Raw genomic sequence first — 15,369 nt, 5'->3', positions numbered from 1 at the left:
AGCAAGCACGCCGTAGCTCAGGATATGTCAGAGATGGGAATGAGCATAGTGCTCTGATGCTGGTTTCTGCCTGTCCCAATTTGTCAAGCCTAACTATTGGTGGTCCCATTGGTGTACCAGGCCTAACTGGTAACCTTTCGTGTACCGACTCCCAGAGAGGCTGGATTGTGCTTCCTGAGAACTTTGGTGAGTTGGCCACGCTAGGAAAGCTTTCAAAGCTGCAATCGCTGTCACTACGTGGTATGTCGTTGAAGTCCGCCGCAGACCTCGATTCACTTGCATCACTTTGTCCACAATTGGAGTGCTTGCATCTCAGTGCCATCAACAATGAACATTGCCCGAACATCTTAGAATTGGACGCTGTCATCAGAAAGCTCCCAAACCTGAAGGAGCTGACTATTGACCACCCCAATGTTGAGCAGCATAGCTTTTTTGAAAGTTGTGGGAAACTTACTCAGTTGGAGCATTTCTGCTTCCGAACGGAAGAAACCATCTCCGATCTCACGCTTATCCATTTCTTTGAATCCAGTTCATCTCCGCTTAATTTCGTCCACATCGTCTGCGTTGGGACGGCGATAGGACTAGAGGAGCTAATCGAACGCCTGAGTGAAATCCGTCCTAACAGCAGGTTACGTGTGAAACGTAGTTTAACTAAGGATAATGGAGACTGTGCACATAAGGGATTTGAGAGGGTCAGTTATACAAATATGTTTCACATAGTTCCTTAGTTGTGGCTTGTGACACGATGTCTGCAACGTTCGCCTCAGCTTGCTCAGGACTTTGTTTTATGTCGGTTAATGCTGCATCATACCGCTCTCTCTCCTGGAATCTAGCGTTCAAAAACTTTTCCTTTCGTCGCTTTGCCCTGATTTGCTCTACAATGAAAGTTCCAAACCATTGTCGCGCTAATCTAGCTGTATGCATTTTCTCTGTTCTGTCAATTCGTCATATTTGTTCTACATTGTTCTTTCCATGTTATTCGGTGATGAGTTTTTCACAAAAAAATTAAATTGTTCTTGAAAATTAATAATAGCGTACGGCGTTTGCCCCATGATGGTTTGTGGCTATCTTGTAAAAACAAGGACGGCGAGTTAGACAGGGGGAGAGAGTGAGAGAGTTGGTCATACCATGGTATCCAGCACCCACGAACTTTGCAAAGCCGATACTATGATAGTGTACCGTGGTGAATGCACTGATGGTACCACCACTTCGTAGACTGCCCCCCGTTGATTTCTGTGCTCCTGTCTTCATTCTCGTTAGCTGTATACTTTAGCAGTTCAATTCTGTACTCCAGTCCTCTTTATTCTCGTGAGCTGTGCACTTGTTTTGCTGTTTGTTTGGTATATTTGAATTCGCACAGTAACCGTGTACTTCAGCTATTCTCTCCTCCCTCTTCTGAATTTGACTCTCCGCTGGCCTTCTCTCCTCCTATCCCCTTACATTGTAATGTGCCTGCGCAGTGCCCTCCCCCCCCCCCCCCCACCACCACCACCGGTGCACCCCACGCACACACTACATTGTCACATGGCACAACGCAACCATTCGCTACTCTGTTATTGAGCACTCCTGCTCGTTTGGTCTCGCGAATCCAAATAAAATCAATCAATCAATCAATCAGAGAGGAGAATGAGAGGGAGGGGGAGAAAAAGCAGATGTATGTGTGCGATACTTAGAGGGGAAAAGGGAAGATGAGAGGAGAGAATGACAGAGAGGTATATTTTATACTCACAACGTGGTCCAAGACCTAATATCCCATTCGCTGCATTCATGCTTCCCTCGTGCCTGGCCACGAGGTACCTATTTACTCTGGTAAAAATCTGCTCCCATTCCAAACAGGACATGAAAGGTTACCTGGTACCGTCTGTCTCTCAATCCTAGTCTCACACCCTACCGCCACTATGCCTGCCTCTCTAGCAAGTGCATGATTATAACACAGGGTAGCGTGAACAAGGTTTTCCCGCTGACTAGCAGCGCTACAATTCTTTTCTATATTATACTTCAAGTACATGGAGCTGATGTGCACTTGCTGATAGCGCGGGTTGTAGAGAATACTGCGGGGATAAACGAAGTGTGCACCACATAACGCAAGCCCTGTTGTGAGCGACTTAAGAGAGCAAAATTGTTGAAACCCGTTTCCTACTCGTATGCATGCACATATACATGTACAATCAAACTGATGTACAGTTCTGGTCAGCCATATACAATGTAAATCGGAAATTCTGTCGTTATTCGCGAATGGTCGTTATATCCGCAGTCGTTATTAGCGAAGTTGACTGTAAAGTTCTGGTCAGATACAATGTAGTCCGACTTCATGAATTAACTAGTGCAGCGCTCCTTATTTGCGCAGATGTGTGTCTGTGGTGCTAGGTCGACGGGGGCGGATTTCTTTGACCGGGATTATGTATGAGATAATCCGACACCATGAATAAAGCAGTGCAGCTCATAATATGCGCAGATGTGTGTTTGTGTTGCTAGGGCAACGTAGTGACCCTCCCCCTCCCGCACGCCCTACCATACTGTGTGTCTATGGCTGTATTTCTTTGACCATGACTATGCATGCAGGGTGCATTGCCCACGGGTTACGGACTGAATATGACCTTTGGCTAATACTGCGTACTTGGGTATGCACAATCAGACATCCTTTGCAACCAAAAGACTACAATAACCAAACGTGTGAGATAACTCTGTTTGATACCACTGGATGCAGTCTCTTGTCGTTTTCAGCATAAGCCAACGTGTGGATCGACTCTAACATGAACATGCAACTTATTCACTGGTTGAGGGAATGAAAAATGGAATTTCTGAAGAACAAAATGAATGTCAGCCACTGAGCCAGGGCTCGAACCAAGGACCCTCGCTTGAGACCATCCATGCATTTACTACTGAGCTATGGCGTATGGCGTAGCTGTCATCCCAGCAGAGACCGTTAAACATTTTCTTCAGACTTCTGAACTCACACTTCCCGGTGTCTGAAACTACGCAGGCTGGTGAAACGCAGCCCTCACTGTATGCAAACACTTAACGCACAAACTAGTACCCGGTGGAGGAAGGGGGGGGGGTGTGTAAAGTATCAACTGCACTGTGTTCACTAGTTGAGAAAATGAGCTTTATTGTTATTGGGCGTGAACACCTCTAAAGCATTAGAATTTCCACGTACTTGTACTCATGGGCAAGCAGCAGGTTTCGGTCTGTTATACACAAATATTATTGTCTCCAGTGCAGTGAGCGAGTCCAATACAAAGCCATGAACAGACTGTCCCCACGTTATTTTGGGAGCAAAAAGTTACTGACGTCATGTAAGCTTAGTCATTACTTGTCCCTGCTGTCAGCCTAAGAGTACATGAAATCCGGTTTTCATGTACTCTTCGGCTGACAGTGAACCTGATGCTGTTGTTGACGAAACACGAATTAGATGTGAACATGTCATAATCATGGTGTGCAAAATCTTGTACATCGTTCAAGATGACTACGAACACACCCTGCTGTCCCTGACATCAAGTTTGGAGGCATCGCGGTTCCGGAAGCCAACACCATCAAGCTTCTTGGAGTAACATTTGACGCCAAGCTGTCTGATCCGGGATCACTTGCACTCGATTGCGGCACGTGGCTGCCAGAGATTGGGTGTTCTCCGTCAGGCTTGCCGTGTTTTATATTACCATGGTCGGCTGGATCGATCATCAGACAAAAATTGGTACTGACCCTGCCCTGCGAGTACTGATATATACATAAGAGTTAGCAGTAGGCAGGAGAATGTTATTCAACGAGTAGTTGAAGTTAATCAGTCTTGGCTGCTCCATAGTCCAAGGTATGGGGCGGCGGTATGAGAATGTTCAACTGTGCCAATTGTCGTCTGATTATCGATCAAGTGGCCGTACCCGCACCTCTTAACCGCAAAATTGAAATATGCATCCATCAGGTAGAAACTAATCAATTGCTACAGCGTTCCTAACATTTAATGCTAGGTGCCATGTGCGGTTCATCCACCGTCCGTAGAGGGCTCAATTTAACGAAGGCAAAGAGCGGAATACACAGACAGAAGAACGAGCAGTTGCGGTTTCCTAACTCAGAGTTTCACGAACTTAATCGATCATGTGAAGAATAGGTTGGTGCGACTTCGGCGATAGTAGGGGATGAGTGTTGCCAGGAAAACCGCGAGCTCCCATGTAAGGAGCAACACACTCTTCCATGAACGTGATTAGGCAATAACAATGGACATGAGAGTAGTCTGTTCCCTACTTTTGCTGCTCCTTGTCCTTTGGTACATAATAACTGTCTCCAGAAAATTGGAAGGAATTCCAAAGAGAATTGGCTGAGAATGATGTTTGTATTTCACGGTGGACTATCCGCGGAGGTAAAGTGCCGCCTTATGTTGTACGTCATCGTTAATAGCTACGTCATAAGTGACCATGGTTACCCTAGAAAACGCCTGTCTTCGCATTGCAGTGCAGTGTCGACCAAGACGCCCTGGGAAGTAGTATTCTGCTAGCAAGAGGAAATACATGATGCCCAGTGGTAGCCCTTTCCAAAAGATGCTCGCCACTTTTCCCCAACTTTTGCTTGTTTTGGTCTTTTGGAAGAAATCGCAACTACATTCTCATGAACTACTTCGCAACTTTGCCGCAACTATGAGAAGAGAAGCGCCTTGGAGGAGACCATTGAAGTGTCCGTGATGCTCCGCTTCAACAAGAATCCCTGAAACATGGTATCAAATCATCATGACAAGTGTACTTCTTGAAGAACATTATACATGCCATTGTACATGTTATGTGGCAGCACTTCGCAATGCTGCTTATTATAATGAACGAATGGTGCAGTTTGGGAAGCGCCAATAAACTCATTCTAAGACTGTTTATTTTCCATAGCTAACATGTTTTACTCTCAGTCTATGAACTTTATTATTTCTTTAAGCTGACAACAGTCAACAGTCGCTGCCACCACCATGACACTGTCGTGAGAAGGTGCTCTCTGTAGACGAGGTTGGTGATGTCCCAACGTGGCCATGGGTAGGCAGGCCTTCAACACGTGGGAAAACCCCGGCTACATGTTGGTTACCTCCACTACTTAGTACTTGTAATACCGCTGGGAACTAAGGGCCTGTCCAGACTAGGTAGAAAACCACGTAAACACGCCGTAAACATGCTTGTTGCCAAGGTGAGTGACGAAAAATGGCCGATAACGGGGAACGTGGGATTCACGCGGAACGTGAGTCGAGGACCCCTGTACAAAGCACGTTTCTCATCTACGTGCCGTTTTCGCAGTGTTTGTTGTGTGAGAGTCGATCGGTGGAGTTTTCGGATCGCATTTTTTCTTGCTGTTTCCAGCTGCTGCAGCTTGTTTTTGCTTGGCCGTTTTCATAATGCCACACGTCCGTTTCAGCTACGACTCTGAGGCGACATTGATACAGTCGTGGCTGGACATGCAGAGAAATCCCGGGGTCTGGTGAAGAGGAAGGTGTAGTAGAGAGAGAGAGAGATAATTCACTGACGAGCGAGTATTTGAAACTGTTTGGATAGGAAGTAGAACCCTGTTCAGTTGTGATGAACGAAATTGACGACCTGAAGGCCAAAGCCAGGGACTTTTACTGGAAATACACGGCGGCCACAACCATTAGTTCATCAAGCGATGCTATAGCGGGCCTCGACCGTGATGCTGCGCTGCCGCGAGAGTGTGGCCAAATTTCCGTACCTGGAACAGAGTTCAGGGTGATGTTCCTTGCGCTCGGCGTCAGTACTGCCATCGCTGGGCCGCCACTCGTTTTTGTAGCTAGCTGGGTAGGTCTAGACCAAGCCAGGGAGTGCTTGCCCTGGTGTACACGCTACAACTACAAGTCACTTGTGTGTCTGCCAGTGGCAGTAGTGCATCCACGGACAAAAATGAACAGGTACACGGAGTGGTACAGGTGACAGAGCGAAGTGTGGACAGCGAACCGCGCGTACGTCACGTACTCTGAAACGGCACGCCGTTTTTATTACCTAGTGTGGACAGGCCCTTACTTGTTTGTTGTTGATGTTGTAACGTAAACTAGTACTGGTCAAAAAACTTGAATTTCATCTACAAACCTGAACAACTACCAAACCGGGGATGGTTCAGATAGACCTAACGGACCGGGGCTCTCTACCAACCGTGGATGGCTGTAGTAAGGTCCCTGTTTCCGAGCGCCGTGTCCTCCACCTTGTTTCATGCTGTCAAACCAACAACATGTGTGAACTATAACAAGGTTTATCTAATACTAATACTAGTACTATACTAGTATTGCATTATCTAATAGCATATACACTGTACATGGACCTACATGTACATGTATGCTAAGCAACAGTATACTGCAGTGTTGCCACAGTGTTGCCTATTTCCGCTGCTTTTCTGCTTGTCACAAGTTTTGGCATCATTATATTGCACACGAAGTGGCTCATTTTGATTTGCGGTTTCAGCAACATTTGAGCTTTTTCTGAAAATATGGATGCGATTTCAGCAACTTCCACTAATTATTTTGGTATGGTTGCGAAAAGCAAATGTTGTGAAAAAAAATTGGCATCTTTGGGAAAGGGCTACCCAGTTGCCCTGCAACTAACTTTACTTACTGCATATTATTGTACTCGTCTCTTGATACTGCGTGTGAACTGTGGAGTCTACTCGTACTCGTCTCTTGATACTGCGTGTGAACTGTGGAGTGTACTCGTCTCTTGATACTGCGTGTGAACTGTGGAGTGTACTCGTCTTTTGATACTGCGTGTGAAGTATGGAATCAAGCAAGAGTACTAGCTAGGATTCGCTGTTGCCATGTCGATTGTCATGTGACATGTCAGAAATGAGTTTCAAGCGTGGGTGCATGTCAGAAATGCAATCAAAACACTCGCACTCGTGCTCGATCAGCCTGCATCACAGCCCTTCGCGCTTCGCGCGGCGGGCTGTGATTAGGCGATCTCACACTCGTACTCTTGCTTGATTCCATACTTCTGACATGTCACATGACAATCGACATGGCAACAGCGAATCCTAGCGCGACTTGCCGTGCTTTGAATCAGCCACTGAAGACCTGTGAGCGCTTGCAGGTCTCCGATTTTCCAATCGGAGCACGCCCAGGCGTGCTCCGATTGAATCGGAGCACGCCTAGGCGTGCTCCGATTCAGCCATCAGAGGCCGCTTTTTTTTTTTTTTTTTTTTTTTTTGTAGGCTGTAGTCACTGCGAAGAAGAGAAGCTGAACTGACCTGGTTTTTAGCTGACTAGACCGCCCTTGTTTTATCTCTGTGTTGTGACTGTGTACATTAGTCATTATGTAACATGTCTGAAGTACTAAACTGGCGACTAGTTGTGTTCCTTGTCTGGTCTAGTGTGCGTGCCTTGAGTAGGTACTAGGTATGTGTGAAGTACTACATGTAGTAGTACTAGTAGTAGGGATATCACCGTATTTTTTTCTTTCGTAGTAAACCAAGAAAACTGTTTGTTTTCGGGAAGAACTATAGTACAGGAGATAGCACAGAAAATTTGGATGAAAAATCTTGAAGGATACCATAGATATGAGGCGTCAAAGTCATACGCCAACCTTCATCATGATGTATGCGGAATGCCATACTGCTGTGGCACCAACAGGGTTTTCCGGAAAGCCTAGCAAATGCTTAGCAACATTACAATATTGTCAGAATGCTATGAAATCTGGCTTGTACTAGTTGTAGGTGCAATATAGGTGTAATATAGGTGCAATACAGGTTGGTTAGTCCTAATATTGACCAAAATATAATATTTCGGCAAGCGATGACCAATGAGAACGAGCGCGGCGCCCGTAGCAACCACCATAGCAACGAATGCTAAATCCATTGAACACGAGTCCCATTACTATGAAATTGAAGTGAGCACTGACGGCTATGGTTGTATTATACATGTACAAATAATAAATACAGCAGTTTGGTCTTCAGATGCCCAACTTTACTGCGCCTGTCACACAGTTGATCAATCATGTACATGTACATTTTACATGTAAAATGCACAATAGTGAAATATGCGTACAATCCAATCACTGATGCGATCCATGTCATGTGTCACGTCAGAGCACCACTCCATAGCAATTTCTTTCTGGTTTCAAGGCGACGAGTCGAATACAAAATCATAGCTCACTTTGTCGCAATAGCGAAAGTCTCCGTCAGGTGCAATCTTTCACTAGGGCCAACAAATCATCTGAAACACTCCTAGCGCTTGAACATATTGGGTCCAGAAATTCATTCCTTTTGGGCGACCAGGAGGTGAAAGTCTTGAAAGCGCGATGAAGAGCGATCCCCCAGCTCGAGAAGAAAGCACTATTCTACATAATTCGAGGTCGCTGAACACGATGGTGGGTGTTTCCTGGCCGTGTACTCCCTCCAAACGGATGAAAAATCCAATTGAAAACTACACTCCTCACAACAAAAAGCTCAAACTACAGTTGCCCAAGCAAGTGCGGCACCAAAACGAGCAGGAAGACCTCAGCTATCAAACGCACCAACTTTCAACTTTGAAAAAGAAAGCAGGACAAAGCAATTCGACAAAAACTGCAGCGAAGTCCATGGTGCCACCGCTACCATGCTAATGTACGTGACCCGCGTGAAGGCTGTTTTCAGCTGATTTGTCACGTGACTGAACTCCCTACTAGTACTAGTAGTACGAAGTAGTTCGTGCAATGCATGTCAGAAATGGTATCAAAGCATTCGTACTCGGACTCAAGTGCTAGAATCGGAGCCCTCCGCGCTAGCGCGCGTCGGGCTCCGATTCCGCACTTTCGTCCTCGTACTCATGCTCGATTCCATACATCGAACTTGTAAATACTTCGCGAAGGGCTGTGATTGGCTGATAGAACATGAACACGACTGTTTTGATTGGATTTGTGACAAGAACGCGCACTTCGATCTTCCTATCGCGCTTTAAAGCACGACTCTCAGCCTTCTCGAGCCCGAGTCGAGTAAAAAAAAAGCGAGCTTGATCAAAGCCCTAGTGCCAGTAGTGGAGCGGGCTTTGATGGGAAAATCAAAGCCCGGGCGGGCTTTGATGGGAAAATCAAAGCCCGCTCCACTAATATGGAGTTCTACTTCTTGTAGCATGCTTTGATCGCCTCATCTAGGCCCTGCTAGGTGCAATGCGATTGGTCATCTCCGTGCCTACAGTCTTGTGACATGTCAGAACTGTGGAGTGTACTCGTCTCTTGATACTGCGTGTGAACTGTGGAGTGTACTCGTCTCTTGATACTGCGTGTGGACTGTGGAGTGTAGATCTAGATATCTACTCGTCTCTTGATACTGCGTGTGAACTGTGGATTGTACTCGTCTCTTGATACTGCGTGTGAACTGTGGAGTGTACTCGTTTCTTGATACTGCGTGTGAACTGTGGATTGTACTCGTCTCTTGATACTGCGTGTGAACTGTGGAGTGTACTCGTTTCTTGATACTGCGTGTGAACTGTGGATTGTACTCGTCTCTTGATACTGCGTGTGAACTGTGGAGTGTACTCGTCTCTTGATACTGCGTGTGAACTGTGGAGTGTACTCGTCTCTTGATACTGCGTGTGGACTGTGGAGTGTACTCGTCTCTTGATACTGCGTGTGACGTGTGGACTGTGGAGTGTACTCGTCTCTTGATACTGCGTGTAACGTGTGGACTGTGGAGTGTACTCGTCTCTTGATAGTGCGTGTGAACTGTGGAGTGTACTCGTCTCTTGATAGTGCGTGTGAACTGTGTAGATCTACTCGTCTCTTGATAGTGCGTGTGAACTGTGGAGTGTACTCGTTTCAAACACTACTACAGTCATGTACATACCTACACTTATGTATATACTGTACATGATTGTAGTCTATGATTGGCCAGGGAGGGGGCCCCGCTCGGGGGTGTGAAATAATAATATTAGGCCAAACTGAGGAAGGTGTGTGGTTCGACTATAACATGGACATTTTTTTTACGGGCGGGCGGGCGGATTTTTTTTTTAATATATATTTTTAGTACATGTAAATACACTGTAGTGTACTGCCAGACACCCAGTACATCGGCATTATTACGCAGTGTTATGCCATACATGTTGTATAAAGGGATCACTGGCTAATACTTTGAAACATTGTGTGGAAGAAATAAAAAGTAAGTTCGGGAACTACTTCGAAGTACAAATTGTACAATGTACCGGTACATGTATTGCTAGTTTGGTGTCGGCGTGCACGAATACATGGGCTTTTTTCATCGACGCTTCCTGTGCTTGCACACATGGAGCAGCAACTTACAGGTATTGGTGAAATATCGTTCCCACACGAGGAAAGTGCAATCTCGTCTGTCCTTCATTCCAAAACAGAAGGCCGTCCTTAATCTGGAACGAGGCAATCACTCTCAACCGGACGGTCACTTCAAATAGTCCATCGGCCAAATCTCAGAAAGGGCCTCTTTCGGCGAAGGTGATGCACTGAAGCTCCAACTAAACGCCCTTTGGCACACTAGCTCATGAGACCCCATGGAATACGAATCCGATTGTTGGACGTTGCCAATCCAGTCCAGGATAGTCGAACTGGGTCGAATACCTTCTTCCGATTTTCGTAATTTCGTCCACCATTACATCTTTCTCATCGACTTTTTTTTCGCTTGGCGAATGTTCTTGAGCCGCTGAGCAAAACCAACGCACGCTCGAACACTTGAAATGCCTGCATGTTGACGGTTCGCAAGATTCTAGCGAGCTTGGTGGAAATCTATTATTTATTTTGACATTTTTGGGGGAATCTGAATTAGAACGGTAGAAGCTCATTCGGAGAAGACGGCGTGTCGCCGCTGTCGGATTGTCGCTACTGTGTTTCAGACGTATTTGCTTGAACGTGCTATTGAGGATGGACAGAAGATGAAGTGACGGCTTTCTTGAACACGGACGTTGTGTCTACATTGTAGCTGAAACATCTCATCTGGCGTCTAGAACGCAATTATTATGAGTTGTGAGTGCCAGCTGAGCTGAACACAAGCTGGACACCATTCGTCAGCTGGGAATTTGCATCGAAGCTCTTGATAGCCACGATAAGCATAATTATACAGAGGTAACCTTGTTTGACTCAATACGCATGCAGGTGATACCACTAGTGGCACTACAATGTAAATGGTGCAAAATTGATGCAACAGCGAATATGTACTTCGTACAATCACGAATAATTCATGATTGTAAGGCAAGTGTTCATGCCTGTCATAGAAGAATTTCAGCCCGGAAGTCTTATTGTCATGGTCATAAATAATACAGGACTTGAGTTGGCTCTGGACATAAACACACTTGTGGTGAATACGGTCATTATTGCGAGAAAAATATTTAGCCACTGTATGTTAACACCTGATGCCGCACTACACGCAATATTTCATGTACATGTATGTGAGACTCAATTGCATCCACAAGGCCGTAGATGCATGTAAGCACACAATGCTGTACAGTATAAGTAGTAGTCGACATGTGGTGCCTTCCTGCTGCACATGCACATGCGGCAAGTTGGCAACGACACATGACCTATCTGCACCGCACAGCGTGAGCTTAGAAAGGAATATTGCACACATAGTGATATTTGTGTTCCGATATCGTTAAGCCGGTATACATGTACTAGTATCCTTATACATGTACCTGGTCACTCGATAGGCGATGCCGACTGTACTAATCTTATCCATATTACCCGACAGGCTATAGCACACTGCGTCAGATCACTACGCAACAAAACAAGAGCTTTGCCCGGGGCGAATATACACTGAAGCAAAGTAGGTTTCAACGGAACAGCACTAGTCACGATGAGGGGAGTTACGAGGATGGTTAGGCCGTGACACATAGATGATGATTGTTAATGATTCATGCACGGTGGAAAATTACCACCAATGGCGATGATATTGCTTTCACAACAATGACATCAGTAGGAGCAGTGACACAACCTTACTGCTCCAAGTAGGATTTACAAGCGAGTGAAGGGAGAGCAGACTGGTCTAATAGCAGACCGGGTCTAAGCAAGGAAGTAATCGGCATCAGAGGTGAGCTGGCACATCAGAAAACAGATGATGATCACCAAACACAGAGAAGTTGGGTATGTGTATGTTTGTGTCACTGTGTGTGCATGTGTGTGTGTGTGTGTGCATGTGTGTTTGTGTGTATGCGTGCACATCTGTGTGTGAGAGAGAGGCAGACAGACAGATAGCATATGGTGGGAGGGATCAAGGTCTGACCTCAGAGTTGAATGCTGACGGTGTGGAATAGCAACAGTGCGAAATCGGGCAGGGTGGTTAATGGCCCACACTGGAGCCGAGTAGGAGCGCCAGTGGTTGAGGGCTAGCACAGGAGTAGCAGCAGCTCCAGCCTAGGAAGATCAGCTTCTGGATAAAAATCTCCCGGACACAGTAGGTACCAAGCTTCACTAGCAGATTGCCGGCAGGGGTGCACGGCGAGCACCCGTACATCCCTCAAGCCACCAGAGCCGCAGTACTTGGAGACGATCCAGGTGCTTACCCGCCAACAATGCTGAGAAGGCACTGGAGCCATACAGGAACTTATGATCGAGCATGACCACAGACTTGAAATACAGGGTCCAGCGTTGAATACTGAGACAGCGACGTCTCCTCCACAGAACACCACTCAGCCCCACCATTGCATTATTTTCGCTTTTTCATGATTTTTACAATTGTGTTAGAGCACACAGCACTCGATGCAACATTTACCAGTGACTAAATAACTCCGCGTCTCCGACCATAACTGCAGCGTTCCCGTGAGCCTGTTGGATTTCCATCAGCCTGTTGAGATTATCTTCATCTCGTCACATGTGAGCCTGTGTGTTTCATCCGTATCGTGGCACAATTACACAGACACGATTTCCAACTCAGGCCGGTTCCGTTGCTCGAAGGGTTGGCGGTAAGAATTGCTACGCCGTCTGTGGCTGCATGGGAACTTGGCGAGTCGTCGTCTTTCTCCATAAATCCTGATCGTCACGCGAACAACAGCCACTATTGCCTAAAAACTACGACACAACAGTATCAAGCTCGCCCCAGCAGAAGGACACGAATGACGAGCGCTAAGACGGAGAAAGAGAGACAGGGTTAGCGAGAGCTGACTAGTGCAGGTACGCTGTCATCTCCTGAGGTGGTGGGCGAAGCAGCGAAGTGAAACGAAGGAAGATAGAACTTATTAGAAGGCATACGGAGGCACCAAAACCTATTGCCTGTCACATACTAAGTGCCATTTAGGGTTGACAGTTGTCAGCTGACAGCCTCAAAAATTTGAAAATCTGCTCAAAAAACTCTCGATCAGAACTCTGCGCACTCTCAAATGGAGCGCACAGTAAAAAACTCGGCGACGAAGAACGCTTCGTATCGACGCCCTGGACTGAATTCGGCACGTCCAACAAACGGAATAGTGTTCTCTGATATATTCTCTACGTGCTGGGTATGGTCGCGTTTAGTTGGAAGCTCAGTGCATCACCACTTTCGATTTTGAGACTTGGCCGATGGACTAAAAAGAAAACCAGTGAAGTATGGTGATGCGTATTATTGCTACCAGAAGTATTCTTCTATTTTGATATTGGCGGTGGTTGATGCGAGCGGACAATTTACTTACATTGATGCAGGACGAGCGGGCTCGATGGGAGATGCCGCAACTTTCCACGCTAGTGGATTGGAGCAGAAAATCAATGACAAGACATGGCTCACAATCCTTGAGCGTGAAGAGAATAGGAATGTCCTGAATGGTACGTACATACGCCCGTACCTTGTCGGCGATGCTGCATTTCCATTGGCTCCGACAATGATGAAGTGTTTCTCTGACAACCAGGCGCTTGAGCCCTACCAGCGCACCTTCAATTATCGGCTGATAAGAACGAGGAGAGTAGTGGAGCAAGCGTTTGGGCGTCTGAAAGGCCGCTTCGCAATTTTGGACTCGTCAAAGCTCCGGGACCCGATATTTGCTGCTGATGTTGCTCTGGTATGCTGTGCACTGCACAACTTCTGTGAAACCTTTGCGTCAACGGAAGGTGAGAGCTGGTGCTGTGACCCACAAGAATACGGACCAGGTCCAAATGACCGGTTTGTTTTGGAAACCAATGCCACCGGTTCTGTTGTACGCGAGAAATTGGCACGGCATGTGCATACCCGTCGGCCTATCTGAAGGAAATCTGAGTTTCAATACAACTGTTTTGTCTTTTGCCAATCTGACTTGAGGAGTGCTGTATATACGATGTGTAGCGTGGCGTAGTGTGTAGCTACTGTAGCGTGCACTGCTGTGTGCTATAATCTTCTGCTAGTGCTACCATTACTTTTGCTGCGTAAATCTAGCTGTGTGCAAGTGACGTGTCGGTTTACTCAATTAAAATGTTTTGCAGTCTCAATTTCTGCCTTGATCTATGGCGCTACATGCAAATCTCGCCTACATACGCAGTCTGGGCCAATACATGCATCACGTTTCTCCTGTATGCTGTAGTCTGCACTGTGCATCATCGTCTCTTTTTCCACATTCGCATTGTGACTGTTCAGTTGTAATTTGTTTCCTAGCTGTATGGACTGTAGATGTTTTGCAGCTCAGGTTACGTTTTGAAGACTGCCTCTGTCTCTTGCATGCATCACAGGAACTCACACAACATATTTGTACTTCGAGGTACATTATGATGAACACCGTGCACACACTCATACCGACAGTGTGTGTGAAAGGCTTTGCGAGAAGCACGGTGGTGTTACGATATTGTCAACATGGTTATTAAAATTATTCTGCAAACAAGCCTTTGCTGGTCGTGACTGACCTGACTTGTGCTAAAAAATATGGACATGGATTTACGCCGGTGATCTTTGCTGCAATGGGCTAGAGGGCACGTTAGTAGCAGGTGCCAATAACAGCTACTGTATACAGGGAAAGAAAATAATTAATAATATGTACAAACTGATAAGCGAAGGCTTCAAACAGAAAGACGGACTGTCTCAGACATAATATACAATGTACTGAAATATCTACTTCTCAAGGACACCCTCGATCAGCTCCGCCTGGAAGGACATGATGGCCTTCAAATTGTTTGTGAGGAAGGTTTGTTGGTTCTCCTCCAACTTGGCAGTAGTGTCGACAAGCTGCGTTTGGAGCATGGTGGAGTGCTTCTCCGAGCGCTCTGCCATCTCCCTGTCGTGCTGGATTGTCCTCTCGGCACGCATGTTAGCATCCTCCATCTTGGCTTTCGACGTACTGGCATAGATGTCCAGGAACGTGTCCATAGCAGACCCTTGCCTCGCCTTGGCACTTGCACCCCTAGCTGCACTGTGGCTGCTACTTGCTGCAGCCTCGTCTGGTGTCTTGAATGCCCGTTTTGCTGCCGGACGACCAATTGGCGTTGCTGGCGTTGGTGGGCGCTTGGCGCCTACTTGGATGTCGTCACTGTCACTCTCTGATGACGA

At 46.5% G+C, this 15,369-nt stretch overlaps 1 protein-coding gene across 1 annotated transcript; it reads left to right on the top strand.

Moving 5' to 3' along the window:
• The first annotated feature begins 13,579 nt into the window (after positions 1 to 13,579).
• LOC135819077 (uncharacterized) lies at positions 13,580 to 14,101 on the top strand. Its single transcript, XM_065332229.1, has one exon. It carries the CDS (start codon positions 13,580 to 13,582, stop codon positions 14,099 to 14,101), a length of 522 nt encoding a protein of 173 aa, XP_065188301.1.
• Positions 14,102 to 15,369: the final 1,268 nt, after the last annotated feature.

The sequence above is a fragment of the Sycon ciliatum genome, chromosome 6 (assembly GCF_964019385.1).
Source record: "Sycon ciliatum chromosome 6, ocSycCili1.1, whole genome shotgun sequence".
Classification (NCBI taxonomy): domain Eukaryota; kingdom Metazoa; phylum Porifera; class Calcarea; order Leucosolenida; family Sycettidae; genus Sycon; species Sycon ciliatum.
Note: the sequence above shows the minus strand (reverse complement) of the source record. Positions and strands in the feature narration are given on the sequence as shown.